Source organism: Callorhinus ursinus, unplaced genomic scaffold (genome assembly GCF_003265705.2).
Source record: "Callorhinus ursinus isolate GAN/ISIS: 27379988/994484 unplaced genomic scaffold, GSC_fseal_2.0 scaffold70, whole genome shotgun sequence".
Taxonomy (NCBI): Eukaryota; Metazoa; Chordata; class Mammalia; order Carnivora; family Otariidae; genus Callorhinus; species Callorhinus ursinus.
In genome coordinates this window covers 2,095,485-2,114,698 of record NW_027397132.1, presented here as the reverse complement: position 1 = coordinate 2,114,698, position 19,214 = coordinate 2,095,485, and the positions used below count along the sequence as shown (strand labels likewise).

The 19,214-nt window shown below is 48.4% G+C and overlaps 1 protein-coding gene across 3 annotated transcripts; it reads left to right on the top strand.

The window, feature by feature from the left end:
* The first annotated feature begins 2,915 nt into the window (after positions 1-2,915).
* ZNF12 (zinc finger protein 12) lies at positions 2,916-18,351 on the top strand. Of its 3 annotated transcripts, none has more exons than XM_073886305.1 (5): positions 2,916-3,229; positions 4,165-4,229; positions 10,014-10,140; positions 10,391-10,486; positions 14,212-18,351. In XM_073886305.1, exons 2-5 carry the CDS (start codon positions 4,215-4,217, stop codon positions 16,062-16,064), a joined length of 2,091 nt encoding a protein of 696 aa, XP_073742406.1. In that variant the 5' UTR covers positions 2,916-3,229; positions 4,165-4,214; the 3' UTR covers positions 16,065-18,351. The 3 variants fall into 3 exon arrangements, with proteins under 3 accessions (XP_073742406.1, XP_025719556.1, XP_073742405.1); XM_025863771.2 differs by having other exon boundaries at positions 2,916-3,353; XM_073886304.1 differs by lacking the exons at positions 2,916-3,229; positions 4,165-4,229 and adding an exon at positions 8,478-9,918.
* Positions 18,352-19,214: the final 863 nt, after the last annotated feature.

The window sequence follows — 19,214 nt, the reverse complement described above, 5'->3', positions numbered from 1 at the left end:
TCTTTTGAGGAAACATAATAAAGATAAAAGTCTTCTCATCTTCATGCTGTTTGTGGTCATCCCAATCTGTGTTACCTATTCACTGTCAAGTGATACTGTTGCTTAATGGGGTTGTGATCATTCAGCTACACTTCTTAACTTTGAAAAATAATCCTGAGTTATTTTTCATGCAGAAAAATAAATAGAAGAAAAAATAGAAGACAAGGTGGATCCTGAGCTTGTGTCTCAAAGCAGGAAACAAGGAGAAGATATTGAGGGAGAAAAAGGGGAAAAAGGAAGATAGTGCTCTGGGGACCTAGATAATAATCTGAAATTCACAATGAAGGCAAGGTGACTCAGCAAGATTATGCATTCTAGGCAATGGTCCATGGCAAGCAGACCCACAGGTGCAAGGGAGCACACGGTGTTCCTTATTTTAATTATAGTAGGAGTCCTTTTCACAATCTCCAATTCCAGTTTTCTGTGGTAGAAGGAAAACCTAGAGTGTGGGATGAAATAGAACAACTGAAAAGAAATGAAGGTTTTGGAGAACTTTCTGAGAAACACAGTAAGATAGGAGGAGCTAAAGCTGTCAAATAAGATAAGCATGGAGAAGAAAGAGCTAATTACATTAATGCTGAATATTGGAGGAAACCATCTTGGGAGATGGTAGCACCAGAGAATCCTGGGACTGTCCCAAATACCAAGCTTCAGTGTCCTCAGGATGCATCAACCTCCTGGCACTAGATGCATATCACCAGTCAGGAAGCTCACCTGAGCTTGGTGACCAGATGTTTTTATTGGGCTTTCAGAATGCAAGTGTGATTAATTCAATCATTGGCCATATATTGAACTCAAACTCCAGCTCCCTTCCTTCCCGCAGAGATTGGGCTGATATCAAGTGGTTCATAGCCCCAACCCTGTTGGTATTCCTGGTATGGCTGGCCCCTATTCTGACTTACCTTGTTAGCACAAACTCAGGTTTGGTCCAAGGGGCCCACCGTGAGTAACAAACACTCCTATCACTCAGGAAATTCCAAAGATTTAGAGGCTCTCTCCAGGGAACCAGGGAGAAGGATCAGACAAATTATTTATACAACACATTGGCTATGGTCAGGAGTCTGGCAGAACTCAGGTGGTCAGGAAGGTAAACATTTTGGGACAGATCTATCACAGGAGATATTGGAGAAGTTGAACAAGTAAGGATTGAAATAATGGGGTGCTCATGGGGATTTGGAAAACCCTAGGAGATGTGAGAAATTTAGGAGATGAACACAGCTCTCTATATAGGAGCAGCTAATGAGAATGAGCAATTGAATTAAGAGAAGCCAAAGGAAAAATGTGTGTGTGTGTGTGTGTGTGTGTGTGTGTGTGTTGGGGTGGGGGTGCAGTTCTGATAAATGAGATGAACTGATAAGCATGGAGCAATTTCAGAAAGTGAAACCACCAAGGTCAGAAGAGCCACAGGGACATCAGCATCTAACTACAGCAGCTCTAGGAGAGGGATGGCATTCAGGGGTGGGACATGGTCGATGGACTGAGAGCGGCAGAGAGACCAGATTCCGCAGACATGGAAACAAAGAGGAGAAACAGTCTGATGGCTTGGAAACAGATATAACTTACGAGACACCTAGGAATTAAAATGTATATTTAAGAAGCTCTGGGTCTCTGCAAGATGGCAGGTAAAGGCAGATTAAGAAACAGCTCAAATAAGAAAAGACCTGAATGAAAAGACACAAGACGCAGGACGATGGATGCAAACAATAAAGCAATAACAAACAGGCAAGAAAGCGGATGGTCAGGTGACTGATGACAGGGTGAGAACTGGGAGCATTTGGGAACATTGGAGCAGAACATTGTGGTATCAGCCCAGATACCTAGAGAAACTGAGATCAGGACCGATCCAGTTGAAGAGAAGGGGAAGCCAAGGCTGCTGAGAAGGGGGTGAAGCTTAAGAGACTTGGAGGACAAAGAGATGGACCAGCTGAGAAAGTGGGAGAGGCTGGAGGCCACTGAAGGCTGAGAAGGAATCTAGGGAGCTGCTTTGGAAATGTGAGCTGATGGCAGAAGGATGTGTGACTCGCTGAGGAGGGAATGTCAGGAACAAAAGAAGAATACAGAAGAGTCAGCGCAGCCAAGCTTCTGGAACCAAAGAGCAACCAGGGCTATATGTGGCCGCTGCGTGGAGGTTAGGAGGCAGCGGCAGCGGAAGTTAAGGCACACAGCGGAGGAGGAGCGGACTTCCTGGGGAAACCGAAGTGTTGGAAGAACTCCAATGCCTGGAGTTGGAAAAGTAGCGGAGTGACAGGGACCGAGGGTGTGATGTGATAACAACTTACAGAGAGTGGATCTGAGGGGGGAGATGGAAAAATGGCACCACACTGGGCATCCAGAATTTCGTGTGAGGAAGAAAAGCTGATTCTACAGGACTTCAGAAGCCAAGTGGGACGTCTGGACTATGGTGACTGGCAGACGGAACCGCCGCGGGGTTCTGGGGTGATTTAAGACTGACCGACAAACAAGGGGGAGCTGCTTTGTGAAGAGGAAACAGTGAGAAAACTAGAAAGAAATGGTAGGAGTGACACAGGAAGAGTCCCGCAAGCAACTCAAGGGCACCTGTCTCCACATTCCAGAGCTACTCCCATTCCCTCAGCTTCTCCCTCAACAGGCAGCCACACACCCTCCACAGCTACTCCCGTCCTACATAAGGTGGGATTGTCTTTCTTTTTCCTTTTTTGTTTTTTTTGAAGAATGGATTTTTCGAGACGTCCCCTAACATTTGGGCGCTTGGACTCACGGGAAACAGAGTCCCAGTATTTGTCGGGCTTCCCGGGTGGGCTCCGGCAGGCGCACCGCCGCCGCCGGCCTGCGCATGTGCAGCTCGGCCTGTGTGCGTGTTCGCGCACGCGCAGTGCCGCCGCGCTGCCCTCGCTTCCTGTCCGAGCCCAGGTCACCGCTCGCCGTGGTTCCCAGGCTTCGGCCTCCGCCGGGCGAGGATCCCGGGGCCTGCGGGTTACACGCCGTCCGGCCGGGCCGGCACCCAGCGGGCGCGGGTCCGCGCGGGCCGGGCGGAGGTTCGAGCGGGGACCCCCCAAGCACGAGCCCCGGAGCCCGCGGGCTGGGCCGGAGGGGCCGGGCGGGCGGCGGCGGCGGCGCAGGGCGGCGAGGCCAGGGCCCGGCCTGTCTGCGACTGCGGGACGGCGAGGCCCCGGGCGGCCAAGTCGGGCCCCGAGAGGGTCGTCGGCCCGAAGTGAGTTTGTCCCGTAGGCCCAGAACCGGCTCCCCGGGAACGGCGGCCCCGGGAGGCGGAGGAGGAGCAGCCTCCGTCCCGGAGCCTTCGGGAGCCTTGGGGCAGCTCGGCGGGTCCCGACGGGGTAGGTCGGGCGCTTGTGGATCTTCCGGGCGGCGAGAGGGCGCGAGCGGCTGGACTGGGAGGGATGGGCGCTCCCTGGGACTCGGGACTCGTGGGACCCAGGTTTCCCGGGGGCGCAGGGGACCCGCGCCTCCCCCCACACCCGACACGCCTTGCTCCCTCGGGTTCTCTGTCCAGCTTCCCGACGCGTCTCTAAGCGCTCAGTAGTGTCTGCTGACCCCACTGGGTTGTGCCCTGAGGCATCCCACAGTGTAGCGCCGGACCAGTGTGCGAGGTCCAGGTGCTGCTGCCTAGGTTGACAGGACATTGGGTCTGAGAAGGGAGGTGGCTTGTCCAGGGTGACGAGGTCTGTGGGTGGGCTTGCTCACAGGACTCAGCTCCGGGGCCGGTGTTTTGTCCGCCCTGTTAAGTTTAAGTCAAAGCGAGTTTCCTAACAAAAGATCCTTTTGAGCGGCACATTTAAGTTTGAACAAATTTGAAGACAGCCATGCTTGAGCACATATGTTTACTCAGAGCATCCTGTTCTGATCTTAAGTAGTTAAAAGGGGTAGTAAGAAAATAGAGTGTAACAGACTTTCTTGTTTTATATTTAATGATGGAGGATTATTTCAGTAGGATTCAGGTTTGTTAACTACTGAGCAACATCAGTCAGGTGGGAGTTAAAGACAGGTGGGTGCTCCCTCATTCTTCCGGTTAATTCTGAAGATTTAAAGGGACAGTGTCACAGTGTCTTTCATGGAACTTTCCAGGAGGGTACTTCCTCGGCAGTCCAGATCTCACATAGCTTCATTGCTTCTCTTTTCTTTCCGCAGGTCAGCCTCCACTTTCACCGTCCTCCCTGTTTTTCCAAGAGTGGCAGAAAATGAGTAAATCTGTGGTAAGTGTTTCTGTGTATGTGTTTATTCCCCACTTGCTTTTATAATATACCCTAAGAGATGAGTAATTCACACTTTAAAGTGGGAATGGGAAGGTAGAAACAGAAAAGAGATGTGGGTGGACAAAGCGTGGAGGACCAGCGAGGCAGCAGGCACTCCTGTCACGTTTATTTGTGTCGACAGCACGATTCGTCAGAGCCCGTAAAGCCATAGTACAGGCGCTGCTCGGGGGCTTGACATTCGTTGCAAAAAAAATGACAAATACCGTTCAGTACTTTACACTGACCTGCGGAAACAGTTTTGTTTTCTCGCGCATCTTGCGATTTCTTTGGCCCCATCGCTGTAATGGTGAACAGGCTTCCTGAGTGGCCGCCCCTAAACCATGGCCATTGGTACCTTGTGCCTCCTGTGAGCAAGGTACACTGTCCAGGGAGCACCCAGTGTATAGAATTTCTCTGGTAATTAAGACGTCGTCCTATAAATGCATTGTTCTTACTGATCGAGCCAAGGGTGGGACGAGGAAGCTCTGGAGGAATGGCCTTCCCACCGTCTACTAAGTCTCGATAAATAGTTCTCTCTGATTGTCTGGGCTGCATCTCAGACTGGGCAGTGACGCCTCTGGAGGAGATGGCTGATTTCCCACTCACGTTGTATCCCACGGCCTGTGGTCCCCTGCTTAACCTGGGAGCCCCTCCTTGCCTTGGGGCACTTGCCACCATTCCCATCTGCAGAATTGGCTGTGTTGGTGTCAGTGACGAGTCTCTCCTGTCTCTTCCTGACTGCTTCCTGTGCCCTGTTCATGTGTTGTTTCCTGCACCCCGGCTCAGGACTTTTATACCCGGCGGATCTCCCCCTCCCGTGTTCTGAACCGCCCGCTCTGTCGGTTCTCCCACGCGGACCGGATGCCGCTGCCCGGCCACCTGCATGCGCTTCTGGGGAGGCTGTCCAAAGGACACCTCAGCTTCATAGGCCCAGTAGATCCAAAAGTAATTTGCAGCGCCCCGCCTCTGCTTCTGCTCTCGTCCCCGTCATCTCTCTGTTCCGTTGTCCAGCCTGTCGCTCTGTCCCGAACGATGGGATTCATTCTCCTCTCTTTCTCCTGTGTTACCACATCTGCGTGTTCCTGTTGTTGTTGTGGTCTTCATCCCCTTCCTGCTCCCATTAAATTAGCTCATTCTTTCATCCGTGGACCGTTACAAAACTTCCCTTCTGTGCTCCATCTTTCCTCCACTGGCTCAAGCGTATTTTCCACGTTGAGCATTTCTCCAAAAATGCTTCCTTTTCCCATCCCTTGCTCTCTTGCTTTTGGTAATGTGAATCGCATCATTTTGCTGCCATGTGGAAAGCGCTTCAGAGGGTCCCTGAGTGGCAGGAAATCCTGGGGTGTGGGGGGAGTCTAGGGGCTCCAGCTTGTCAGGCACAGAAAAGGAATATGGCCTGGGATGTTCCACCTGATCCTAGGCCCCATACTGCGTTGGTGGGCTTGGATTTGTTCTTAATCACAAGTGAGGTTAAGTATACTTTCACATGTTGGAAGCTGTTTCTTGTTTCTTTTTTTTTTTTTTTAATGCGTAGACTTATTTTTGAGAGCAGTGTGAGTTTATAGGAAAACTGAGCAGTCAGTATAGAGGTGCCATTAACCGCCCCCGGGTCTCAGTTCCCTGTGTTGCCCTGTTGTGAACATCTTACGTTAGTGTGGTACATTTTTTCAGTGTATGGGTGGGTAGTGACAGGTTATTATCTGAAGCCCATAGTTGATGTTAGAGGTCACACTTTGTGTGGTTCAGGCCTTGACATCTGTATAGTGGTGTGTGTCTGCCATGACAGTACCATACGGAACACATTTACTGCCCTAAAAGTTCCCTGGACACCCCTCTCCCTCCCTCCCCCCGTCCCTGACAACTACCCGTCTTCGCACTGTGTATAGTTTTGCCCTTTCCAGAAGGTCCATGAACAATATGGGCCTGAACTCTTTGGGTTCACTTATACGTGAATTTTTTTCAATAAATACAGCTTGGCACCATAAAGGTATATTCCTAATATTTTTTTTTCTCCAGCTTACTGTAGTGTAAGAATACAATTTATGATAGACGTAACATACAGAATATGTATTAACCGACTCTTTATGTTATTGGTAAGGCTTCTGGTCAGCAGGACATTGTTAGTCATTAATTTGGTGGCGGGGAGTCAAAAGTTGCAGTGGACTTTTAACTATGGGGGTCAGTTTCCCTAACCCCTGCGTTGTTCAAGGGAATCCATACAGCCTGTAGCTTTTTCAGACAGGCCCGTTTCGGTTTTTGTGTGAAGTGCCCACTCATGCCCACTGCCAGGCTTTTTCTCTCACAATACTGTTTTGTTTTGCTTTTCTTACTGACTTACGAAATAGTCTTAAATGTTTATACATTTTTCCTGTTTGGATCACGCCAGTAAACATTTTCTTCCAAGCTTCTTTATTTTTTTACTTTATTTTCCAGCATTACCATTTCATACAGAGAGAGAGGGAACACAAGCAGGGGGAGTGGGAGAGGGAGAAGCAGGCTTCCTGCGGAGCAGGGAGCCCGATGCGGGGCTTGATCTCAGCACCCTGGGATTATGGCCTGAGCTGAAGGCAGATGCTTAACGACTGAGCCACCCAGGCGCCCCTACCGTTTCATTCTTTAATGTTTTCAATTTGAGGAGTTGAATACGTAGGAGCACGATTGTGTGGGTAGGAGTCCTCAGCCAGCGCTGGAGCCACAGCCTGGCCCAAGGACCGTCGGTGGTGGCGAGTGGGGCGGAGTTTGCGCTTTCAGGCTTCCCTCTCATTTCTGTGCCTCTGTTTTCCTCTGCTGGCTCTGGAGGGCGGCCGCGGCCACTCTCCCTGGGTGGGCCACGTCGTGGTGTGCTGACTTCTCAGCTCTGGAGGCCTCGGGTGTCTGAGCATGTCCTTTCTCCTGGATGTTTGGGAGGACTCTGGCTTGGTGGGGCCCGTGGACTGCAGGCTTCAGGTCCTGGCGATGCGTGTCTGGGACACACACAGGTGGCTATGGCCCTTTGCACATGAGTCTTTGTCTACAGCCCTCCGAGGGCCTCGCTTCCTCTCTCAGCTTTTACTGATGCGATGGCACGGCAGGGGAGAGAGCAGTGCTTCTGCCTCGGAAGCCTTCTGACAACGGGGCAGATAGAGGTGCTCACAGTCTTCTCGCTCACGCGTCCGATGGTCGGACTTGTGTGGAAATGCATAGCCAGCTCGGAGTTCCTGACAACGAAGCTGTGTCTGGAATATTAATTGTACTGAGTGTTCTTTTAAGACATCGGGGGTTGTTCCCTTTTGAAACTCACCTGAAATCCCTAAATAGCTGCAGTTGTGGCTGGTTTCTTAATTTGTTAACCAGGTTTTCTGAAACCCATTTTCTTCGAGTTTCAAATGCTTGTAAAGCTGCTTGTTTAAAGCCCGAGAAAGAACAATACGGTTTTCTCCTCCCTTTGCATGTAAACGTGACTTGGGCAAACTACGCAGACCCATCAGGAAAGAGAAAATCAGTTTGGAACTTTCACAGTCATGCTGGTTTTAAGCAGCAATAGTGCATGTATTTTATGTGCATTATAAACAATAAAAACTATCATTTTTTCTTAATGTGTATTTTTTCTTAATAAGGCAAAAATGCAAGCATTAAAATCCCTGCAAATTGTACATTTTGTGAAGTTACAGATGGCAAAACCAGAAGTTGAAATAAGATGTATGTTGTTCTATTTATGTATTACAACTAAACGACTTCCTTTTTTAAGATTTTATTTATTTGACAGAGACACAGCGAGAGAGGGAACACAAGCAGGGGGAGTGGGAGAGGGAGAAGCAGGCTTCCCGCAGAGCAGGGAGCCCGACGCGGGGCTCGATCCCAGGACCCTGGGATCATGACCTGAGCCGAAGGCAGATGCTTAACAACTGAGCCACCCAGGTGCCCCTAAACGACTTCCTTTTTCCATCCCTTGCTCTTTTGCTTTTGGTAATGACTTCTAACATGAGAACTTGTGGGCCCGGTCTTCATCAAGGTGGCCGTAGTCTTGGCTGTGGATGTCTGAGTGAAGGATGGGCAGATCTTCTGGAAGACCTGCTCACCTGCTCTCCCAGGCCGTCTCTTCACGGGCTGGGCTGGGGCAGTTCTGCACAGACTGGTCTAGATTGGGCAGGAACCACTTGTAACACCACTCTGTGCCCCCTCCCCCCGCCCCAGCAGTTGGTGCTCCGAGCCCAGCACCTTTACCCTTCCCAGGCCAGCAAAGCCTGGTCCCTGGACGTCCCCGCACCTGGAGCATGGGAGAATAACACGGTCAGGTAGCCAGACATCTCAGGGAATCTTGCCAACAAGACACATCCTGCACTCTTCGATTGTTCCGCATAAACAAGCTAAGATTTCGGTCAATGTCAGGAGTTTGTGGTCCTCTCAAATGGCCCCTGAGTATGACACCGCCTTTCCCTTCACTGCCATCCCCACCACTCCTCACTCTGTGTTTTGTCGGAATCTCTGGGGCCTTTTTGTTAACGCACTGATGCTGTTTTAGAATCCTTCCTTGGCAATTGCATAAACTTGACAGCTGCATTACGTTTAGTTACTTCCGCTTCTGTTTTTTCTGATTACTTTCTGTCCTTATTTGGAAAGAGTGATAAGACGCATAAGGGATGGTCAACCGGTAATACACAGGTGTCATTGAGAAGTGTGTATTATGTCCAGAGAACTTTGCTAAGTGCTTTCCATGGATTAGCCCATTTTGATGCTGGTATTACAGGACATGATCGGCACCACTATTACCTTTATTTTAGAGGTACTGATACAGCGGGACGGTTGTAACGATTGGTGTATTTGAGTGGGGCAGTTTATTCAGAAGATCCACGTTTAAAGGTCTGGTTTGGGCAGTTTCTGGGTCTGTTGTGAGTTGTTTGCCCCTCTTCAGGACCATGCTCCTGCCCTCCTGGAATGGGTAAATGGGAAGAAGGGGCTTCCAAGTTACCCAGCTGGGAATTAGGGACAGCCGAACCATGCCGTTACTGACAATTCACGTGGCAGCTTGGTTAGACTTGTGTAGGGTTACCTTGCAATAAAATACACAGCTGGGATGTCCATTGCCAGGCTTGCTTGTTGCTTTGGCAGTTGTGGCCAGTATCACAGGTCAGCTCCTTCTGTAAGCCGTAGGAGGAACAGGTGTGACACAGGGATAGCAATTGAATTTCAGGCTGTTGAGTTTGGATCTGGGACATGTCTGGAGTTTAGGAGAGAAGTCTGGGTGGCTGGTATACGTTTGGGACATGTTGACACATAGATGGGAATTAAAGCCATGAGGTCCGGCGGGATCATAGCAGGGTGCAGCCAGCCAAGAGTAAAGGACCAGAAACAGAGCCCCGGGCCCTCCAACTTGAGGATGACTTGGAGAGCAGGGGAGCCAGCAAAGGAGACAGAAGGAGCAGTGGGAGAGGTCAGAGGAGAGCCAACATTGGTAATGCTCTGGAAGCAAAAAGGAGCAAAGTGCATCCTGTGTTTCTGCGAGTGCCCCTCAGGCCTGCACTCCTCGGGGCCGGAGCTGCGCTGCATCTGCTGGTCTTGGTGTCCCCAGCAGTCACGCTTGTTCCTGGCTTATAGTGCAAGACTGGGTGTGCCAAACGAACTCATCCTGGTGTATTTCTGGAATGTTCATTTTCTTCCCACGATGAAGAAGGTACACATGTTTATAGTTAACTTGACCGTGAGCTTGGTAAGCTCTTGTCCTCGTCTGCCTTCACCTCATCCAGTTCCGATCTGGTGCTGTTCCAGGGGCCAGTGTCATTCAGGGATGTGGCCGTGGACTTCACCCAGGAGGAGTGGCAGCAGCTGGAGCCCGAGCAGAAGACCACGTACCGGGATGTGATGCTGGAGAACTACAGCCATCTCGTCTCCGTGGGTGAGGAGAGCCTGCTTTCTCGATTGCTAGATACATGGGGTTTCCCTCAAATGTTACTGACTCTAACTTTGAGTTTGATGGGACAAATGTGAGTGGTCTGTTTTGGGTACCAGGCAGGGCATTTTGGTCTTCACCTCCCCAGTGAAAGGTTCTAATTGTGGTGCTGGTCGTGAGGCAGCACCGTCCTCAGACAATAGAGACCCAGCAGCCCAGCAGTCAGGCTCAAGTTCTCTTTCGTTTCTGTTAACAGGCTGTCACATTATCAAACCGGAAGTTATCATCAAGTTGGAGCAAGGAGAAGAGCCATGGATAGTAGAAGGAGCATTCCTACCACAGAGTTACCCAGGTGTGTTAGTGCAGGCAGTGCGGAGACTGGTAACTTGGAAATGTTTTTCCCAGGAGTAGTTCATGGGAAACCTGTAGAAGGGACTACAAACAGTCACCCGTGTGCTACCCGAGTCCCACTCCCAGCTCTTTCTTCCTTCCCCACAAGAACCTGTGTTTGCAGAGCGTTGCCATGCGTGCCTCTCCCCAGAGCCCGCGCCCGGTCGCTGCCTTCCTCTCCCAAGCTTCGCCTCACGCTTGCCCCCACGGCACTTTCAGCCATCCCGTTATCGTGGATTCTGTCCGTTCTTAGGCCTTCGTAAGACTGTCATTGAAAAGTAACTGATATGACTCTTTGGTTCTTCCTTCCTTCCTTCTTTCTTCCTCTTTTCTGTGGAATGCCTCAGACTGGCTTCTCTCCCTGGTTTCACATCTCCCTTCTCCGAGGTCAGATTCCAAACCCCCAGCCTGTGCCTGAGCCAGTGAGTTGGGTTCACCTGTGGCCTGTGTGCAGCTCGTCCTTCCCACGATCCAGCCCCATCTTACATCTGGTGACGGCAGTGTCTGGGTCCCCCGCCTGCCCCCGACCCTCGTGTCCATCTTGTCTCTCACTCACCGTTCGGTCCCAGCGCTTGCCCAGCGTCCTGTCATGTCAGGAGTGTGGTACACGGGAGTGAGGTCCTTTCCCTCCACCCTCCAGAAAGGGTCTCTGAAGGGTTTGCTTCCACCTTTGGTGGGTTCTGATTCCTGATTTCTTCTCAGGGCTCCTCCTCCCTCTGTCCTTAGGGTTGTTTGCCTGTTTCTTTATGCTTTGCCATCCCTGTCCTGCTGTCCGGCATCTCCTGTGGTAGCTGCCCTGCGGCCCCTCACGCTAAGTGCACTTGCAAGATGGGTTCCTCGAAGTTTCCGGTTGATCTCACAGGCGGCCCAGGAGGAGCCTTTGGTGATTCCCTGCTGCTTCCTGAGGGAGTGTACATCCCTCCTCTTCCCTGTGCTGCCTGGAAAATCAACGTTCTGTGGTTTTCCACAACTCTTGCTACACTCCACGGGGTCCTCGCTCCTAAATGTCTTCTGTTCTTGTGGTTATTGTCCCTGTCACTTTATTTCAGAGGGGCCTGCTCTGTTTGTCAGATAGCAACACGTTCTTCCAGTCTGAGCCCAGTTTTTCTACCTCTCCTTGAAGTTTTTCCTACTAGCTCTTAACATTCTTTCAGTCTGCTCCTTCTCTCTAAGTGACTCTGCCTCGGGCCATACCTTGAAAAAAGTTAGGTTTAATCAAGTAATCTGTCATTGGGTAGGATATATTTTTTGCTTCAACTTCTTTCTTTCCTTTTTTTAAGATTTTATTTATTAGAGAGAGAGAGCACGAGTGGGGGGAGGCGCAGAGGGAGAAGCAGAGGGAGAAGCAGATTCCCTGCTGAGCAGGGAGCCTGATGCAGGACTCGATCCCAGGACCCTGGGATCATGACCTGAGCTGAAGGCAGCAACTTAACCGACTGAGCCACCCAGGCGCCCTTGAGCTTTCTTCCCCAGATCAGTATGTAATGGGTTCTCCCTTCCTTAGTATGTAATGTGTAGTCTGCACTTGAGTATCTGAGGCGCCAGGTAGGTGAAAGAACTTTCTTGTCCGTCTGTTGAGAAATAACTTACAAGCAGTTCTGTATACGCATGCCTGGGTCACATCCCCATTTACTCTGCAGGTGCATGAAAGATACCCATAGGATTCAGATGAAGAGCAACAGCTTTGATTTCTCTTCGGGGATTCAAAGGAAATAGGGAATAGAATCGTACTTTCTAAGAGACAGGATTTGGTTAAGAAAAGAGAAGAGAGTTGCTTGGTACAATTTAAAACTCTGCCTTCACGTGGACTGTTGATCCGATGCACAGCTGAACCACTGTGCTAAAGTCATTGTATGGGGGGGTAATTATTTTCAGCTTTTTCAGGGGAAATGGACCTAATTGAAGTGAGAAAGGATTTAAGAAGTTTTTGTTTTTTGTGTTTAAACACGGAGACTCCCTGAGAGGTTTTGAGTAGATCCGGGCTGGAGGTCAAGTGAACTGAGTAAAGCAGTAAGAGCGTAGACTTTGAAAGTGAGCTTGGGCGTTGTTGGCACCACAGTGATCTCAGAAGACGCCTATGGTGCCTGGGACGGGGATCCGTGTCTCCCAACTTGCTGTGAAGCGATGTAGTGCCGAGTGCTGGTCCCCGCCTGCACACCCAAGCCCCCCTTGGGTGTGTCAGATGACATTGTTTGCCCAACAAATAGCTTGGTTTTCCTAGAGCAGAAATTATTCTTCATAGACTCATACAAACCCAGTTTGGAAGCATACTGTGAATCCAGGTGGAAAGTGTCCTTTATCAGATGTTTCCCCCCATTTTATCTGTCAACATTTTGGCAGTGGACTCAGGGAAGCGGTAGTTTGGGGAGGACAGGGTGGGTACGGTTTCATTTGTTGCGGATGACAGAGAGTACAATAGTCAAATTCATCTAAAAACTTGGAAGATAAGTAAAAATAAAGAGCAGTTTAGGGGATCTGATTTTTAAGGTTTGTAAGTGAATGAAACCAAGAGATACTCAGGAGTGGGGAAGTCTGTTGACAGAATGAAGTGACAGCACTGTGTCAGAGGCAGGACTCGTTGAAGGAAATCACCAGGAGACTGAAAATGGAAAACTAGCTGCTGTGTTACGGAGCATGTGTTTTGTGCCAGAGGCTGCTCGGAGCACTTTATGAATTTATGTCCTCCCACGGCGACCCTATAACGTGGGTACCATTGTGTCTGCGCCGCCTGTGGGTGATCCTGAGCAACGGGTGACATAGGGACTCCCCCAGGTCACCCAGCCAGAGCACATGCTGTATTGTCCAAATAGAAACAGAGTTCCGTGGTCTGACTTCAGTTCAGGTTAAACCATAACATCAGAGAGTATTTATGAAATCTTAAACTTCTGAAGGGCTGGCATGCTCTGGTCTGTTTTATCCTTCCTGATGCACTACAGAGTTCCTGGGGCTCTCCTCCCATGTGACACAGAACCACAGGGAGTTAGAGCCCTGGCCACACAGCTGCTGCTCTAAACATGAGGAGGTTTGGGTGTGAGTGGATTTGGCCCTGCTGTGCGGAATCTGGGCAAAATAGTTCGGAAGGATCCAGGACCGTGAGAATGTTGCCACAAAAATCTCAGTAAAAGGTGATGGTGCCGCCTGAGACTGTAGTCACCTCTCCCAACTCGCTCTGCAGTGGTGTGGCGCAGAGTGCTGGTCCCCTCCCCCACACCTGATCCTCCGGGATACCTGTGCACCACTCCGCCCCGCACTGCTCCGTGTTGCCCTTCATGCACCCCGTTTGCCGTGAGTCCTTCCATATCTGCCTGTCAGCTGTTCATCCACCGTCCTCTGTCTTCCCGTCTCTGCTCCGTGTGTATATCTTACTATCTATGCCCAGTTTGGGCAAAATCTTATAAAGTAGCAAAGATCAGAGGTGCTTGTGTTTTTTCCCCTTTCCTCACCTCAGAGGTGTGTGTGTGTGTGTGTGTGTGTGTGTGTGTGTGTGTGTGTCTCTGTGTCTCTGTGCACGTGTGTGCATGTGTTTATTCCAAACCATAACAATAGGGGAAAGAAGTACACTGGGAATTATTTTCATCTGTCCATGGAGCTAGCATCTACACTAAAAGGAAACGCTTACATACGAGTCACCTTCCATGTCTTACGTAGGAAGATATACAAAATTTTGTTAATTTTGCCTCTTTTTAGAAGAACTCTGGAAAGCCAATGATCTGGGAGAAAGAGTCCAGGAAAATGAAGGCAAATATTCAAGGCAAGCTGTATCCATCAGCAACAAAACCCTGATTGAAGAGAGAGGTAATGTTCTTGGTAAGACTTTTAATGTGGAAACGAACCCCGTTCCTTCAAGAAAAATGTCCTATAAGTGTGACTCATGTGAAAAGAGTTTGAAATCTATTTCAGAGTATATTAGTAGTGATGGCAGCTATGCAAGAATGAAGCCCGACGAATGTAGTGCGTGTGGGAAACCACTTCCCCACGTTAAACTTGAGAAAACTCATCCAGGAGATGAATCTTACGAATTTAATCAAAATGGGGGAAGTTATAGTCTAAATGAAGAAAGTATTTATCAGAACATTCATATTTTGGAGAAACCCTATGAATATATTGAATGCCAGAAAGCCTTTCAGAAGGATGCGGTTTTTGTTAATCACATGGAGGAGAAGCCCTATAAGTGGAATGAATCTGAAATAGCCTTTCTGCAAATGTCCAACCTCAGCGTACACCAGAGGTCTCATATGGAATTGAAGCCCTATGAATGCAGTGCATGTGGGAAATCCTTCTGTAAAAAGTCAAAGTTTATCATCCATCAGAGGACTCACACAGGAGAGAAACCTTATGAATGTAATCAGTGTGGGAAATCCTTCTGCCAGAAGGGGACCCTCACTGTCCATCAGCGCACACACACCGGGGAGAAGCCCTATGAATGTAACGAATGTGGAAAAACCTTCTACCAGAAGTTACACCTCATTCAACATCAGAGAACTCACTCAGGAGAGAAGCCCTATGAATGTAGTTACTGTGGAAAATCCTTCTGCCAGAAGACGCACCTCACACAACACCAGAGAACACATTCAGGAGAGAGACCCTACGTTTGTCACGACTGTGGAAAAACCTTCTCCCAGAAGTCTGCACTTAACGACCATCAGAAGATCCACACGGGCGTGAAACTCTACAAGTGTAACGAATGTGGGAAGTGCTTCTGCCGCAAGTCTACGCTCACCACGCATCAGAGGACGCACACCGGGGAGAAGCCGTACGAATGTAATGAGTGCGGGAAATTCTTCTCGCGGCTCTCGTACCTCACCGTGCACTACCGGACTCACTCGGGAGAGAAGCCGTACGAGTGCACCGAGTGCGGGAAGACCTTCTACCTGAACTCAGCCCTCATGAGACACCAGCGAGTGCACACCGGAGAGAAGCCGTACGAGTGCACCGAGTGCGGGAAGCTCTTCTCTCAGCTCTCGTACCTCACCATCCACCACCGGACTCACTCGGGAGTGAAGCCGTACGAGTGCACCGAGTGCGGGAAGACCTTCTACCAGAACTCAGCCCTCTGCCGACATCGGAGGATACATAAAGGAGAGAAGCCCTACGAGTGTTACATATGTGGGAAGTTCTTCTCCCAGATGTCGTACCTCACCATCCACCATCGAATTCATTCTGGAGAGAAGCCCTATGAATGTAATGAGTGTGGGAAAACCTTCTGCCAGAATTCAGCCCTTAACAGACACCAGAGGACACACACGGGGGAGAAAGCCTACGAGTGTTATGAGTGTGGCAAGTTCTTCTCTCAGATGTCGTACCTCACCATCCACCACCGGATCCACTCGGGAGAGAAGCCCTTTGAATGTAACGAGTGTGGGAAAGCCTTCTCCCGGATGTCATACCTCACAGTACACTACAGGACTCATTCCGGAGAGAAGCCCTACGAATGTAACGAGTGTGGGAAAAAATTCTACCACAAATCAGCCTTCAATAGCCATCAGAGGATTCACAGGAGAGGGAATGTGAACGTACTGGATGTGGGGAGGCTTCTCTGAGGTCAGAGAACCTTTCAGTGTGGGAGTGGGAGACGCCTGCTGACGTACGTCAGAACTCACACGGGTGTTGTGCACAAGCCTTTGTGTTACTCAGACTTGAAGCCTGAAAGTTCGCAGGGTAGAAACCACAACTGTAACAAGACCACAGGACTTGTCGGATACCAGACTCTACAGGAGTAAACATTGATACGTATTTAGAATGTGTATGCACTTCACCGTGGACTCAAACTGTTTTACACATCAGGGAATTCATACCAAGGGAAAAATCTCCCAATTTTAAGGAAGGTGGGAAACCTATTCCTTTGGAAATTATTAATATTAAATGTTATGTTTCTGATGTAGTATCAAGCTTCTTGAAAGCAAAAGTACAGACGATAAAGATACTTGTGTAAATAGAAGCTGTAAAACCAGCCGACGGTAGTCAAGGCCGCGGCACAGCAACCTCACACTCTTGCGGGAGTGGTTCCTGGGAATGTAGGACTTAACGTTCATTTGAGGGGTTTTTGGTTTGTCTGCTTTTTAGGATGCTACATTACAGGAAGTGTATGTTCAGTTTGAATCATGTTTGGAAAGCCATTGTATCATCATTAGAATGATTTGTAGACATGGTAAGATTGTCCATTTTAAATAGCTCCACCTTCTTAGTATCCTGATACCCTGGTACCGTCACTGAACTAACATCTGATGGTCTCAATTACACTGCTTCTCGTACTCTTGCCCGGCATTTATAAATGTCTTTGATCATTGTTAATGAACGAAGTCTTCTGTAAAGAAGCCAATGTTTTTATAACATGTTCAGCTGTATCTGAGTCAGCAAGAGTTAGAAATCTACGCATATGATAGAAAAGTGCATAGACAATTTTAAGTTGCTAATGCCGGACTTTCCCAGTAGTAAGAAGCTCCTGTAGTACTCATTGTACTCTATACGGTAATATTTACTTAAAATATTTAAGTACTTAAGATATTCCCATTTATATCAGTTTTTTTCCATCTGTTTTATTTGGATGCTTACAGAAGTGTGCAGAGCACATATGCTATGTAATTTAGGAATTATCTGTATTTTTGATAGGATAGTATTTTTAAATACTGTGCTCTACTCCTTCCTGAATGAATGAAGAATTCTTCCTATGGGTTTGTGGCAGACACTGTTGAGTGACCCTGGTCACTCCTTACTGTTTGCTGGCAGGATCTGGGGATCCATTCCTCCTCGTGGAATGGGGGGAAAATCCTGACTAGTTTCAACCATATTGATAATCCCTTTCTCATTGCCAGCAATTGGTGTAGAATGGTCACAGGACCCAGTTCTATTCAGATAAACAAAGATATCTGACAGGTTATCTCTGGAAAAGTTTCCCTCAAAGATTCAAGAAATGAGTCCTGCAGGGTGAAGTAGAGTCTTTTGTTGAACATTGCCTTCACTGCATGTGATGCCTGGTTGTGTCTTTCAATGCTGAATTAGAATTTAAGCATGGCAGAGCAGAAAGACTGGGAGAACCTGGGACCTGGACGGTGTGGAGCCACTGAACCAACCAGCCGTGTAGCTCCCGGCCTCTGGACTGTTGCTTCTGTAGGAGGCGAAATTGACTTTGGAGCCAGTTGATTTAGGTTGCTCTGTTAGGGATAGCTGAAGATACAAAGTGACACCTTTGTAGGAATTATGCAATTGAGAAGTGGACTTCAGGTAAATCACTTATTTAGAAGTACTGATAGAGGTTGGTCTTATTTTCTGTAAGTTTTGATGTAAATAGTTTGAGCCGTACAAATCAACTTGAAACAATTAAATGTATATGTTTCCTCGAATGGTTACATCATTGACCTAAGACCCCTTAGAGCCTGATAACCATGTCAGATACACCTTCCTTTTTACAATGCATGACATTAAATTTGTTTAGGTTAATTTATGTTATTCATGGATCATCTCTCCACTCTTGGTTCACAATATATGGTGTGGAGGTAAGGACCTTTGCTTTCCAGTGATCAGCCCGAGAGCCTATATTTGAATAACAGCCCTGCCCGCTGAGGTGAAATGCCGTATTTTTCATGTATTTGAATCATTCATGGAACCCATTTTTTGTTGCTCAGCACTTTCCCTCCATATTCTTCTAGCAGACTGTGAGTATGCTACATGACCGGAATGAAAAGTCTTTTAGATCATATAGCTTGTGTAGGAAAAAATATTCATGGTGTATTTGTTGAAATGATAACTACAAAGATTTCCCACAGTAGTTTGTCCTCATAGCTTAAATACACAGTATGCATTTTAAGTAAAACATTTAAAAAGTATAAATGGTTTACAGCATTCTTTCTCATGGAGTGCCTGTGCATGAAAGGGCCTGGCGCACAGAAGTGGTCCTGAACTGCGTCTCTGATGACGTAGTGATGGGATTTCTTCGTAGTTGCAAAGTGGTCGGTGTTTTCTTACTACATCTGAGTGGGCTCAGTGGCATGTTCTTCTTTAATGACACTTGTTTTTCTTCCCTAGAGACGCTTAAAATAACAGTTTGCCTTAAATTTGATGGAATGCAGTATTTGAAAAGTTTTTAACTGTTCCTGGCAAGCTTGTAAGATACACAGGCCTGAGTTCATGAGGGAGAGCGCTAGAGAGATGTCTGCTTCCCTGTCCTGCAGCAAGGACCAAATGTGGAATTGGGGCAGAGCGTGAGTTCTTGTGTGTTACACACAATAACCTGATAAGATCTGGAGTATGAGCAGATAATGAACTCTGAGAGTGGTTTTCAAGGGCTGAGCAGAAGGAAGACCCTTCCTGGCAGGTGGACATGTGAGATTCCCCCAATTTTTTTCTATTGTCCTTGAGTCAGTGAAGCAGTGTCATATAGGTCAAATCGAAGATGTGTTAACACCAGGGCCCTGTCCTCTCAGAGACTCCAGAGTCACCCTCTTCTCTGTTCCACGGCCGTGTGCCTGGCTGTGCTGTGCAGTTAAGCTCCCCAGGGAAGGCTGTGTAATCCACATGACTACAGCCAACTGCCCACTTTATAGAATGCCTGCAAATAAAACAAATATCTTTTCATTACAGAGATGACTACATCACAGATAAATTGCTTTTCCCTTCCTTGAATGTAAAGTCCATGATTCCTGCCAAATTGATGAACTAGCATGGTCTCCTGACTCGTTCCCAGATTCCAGCTC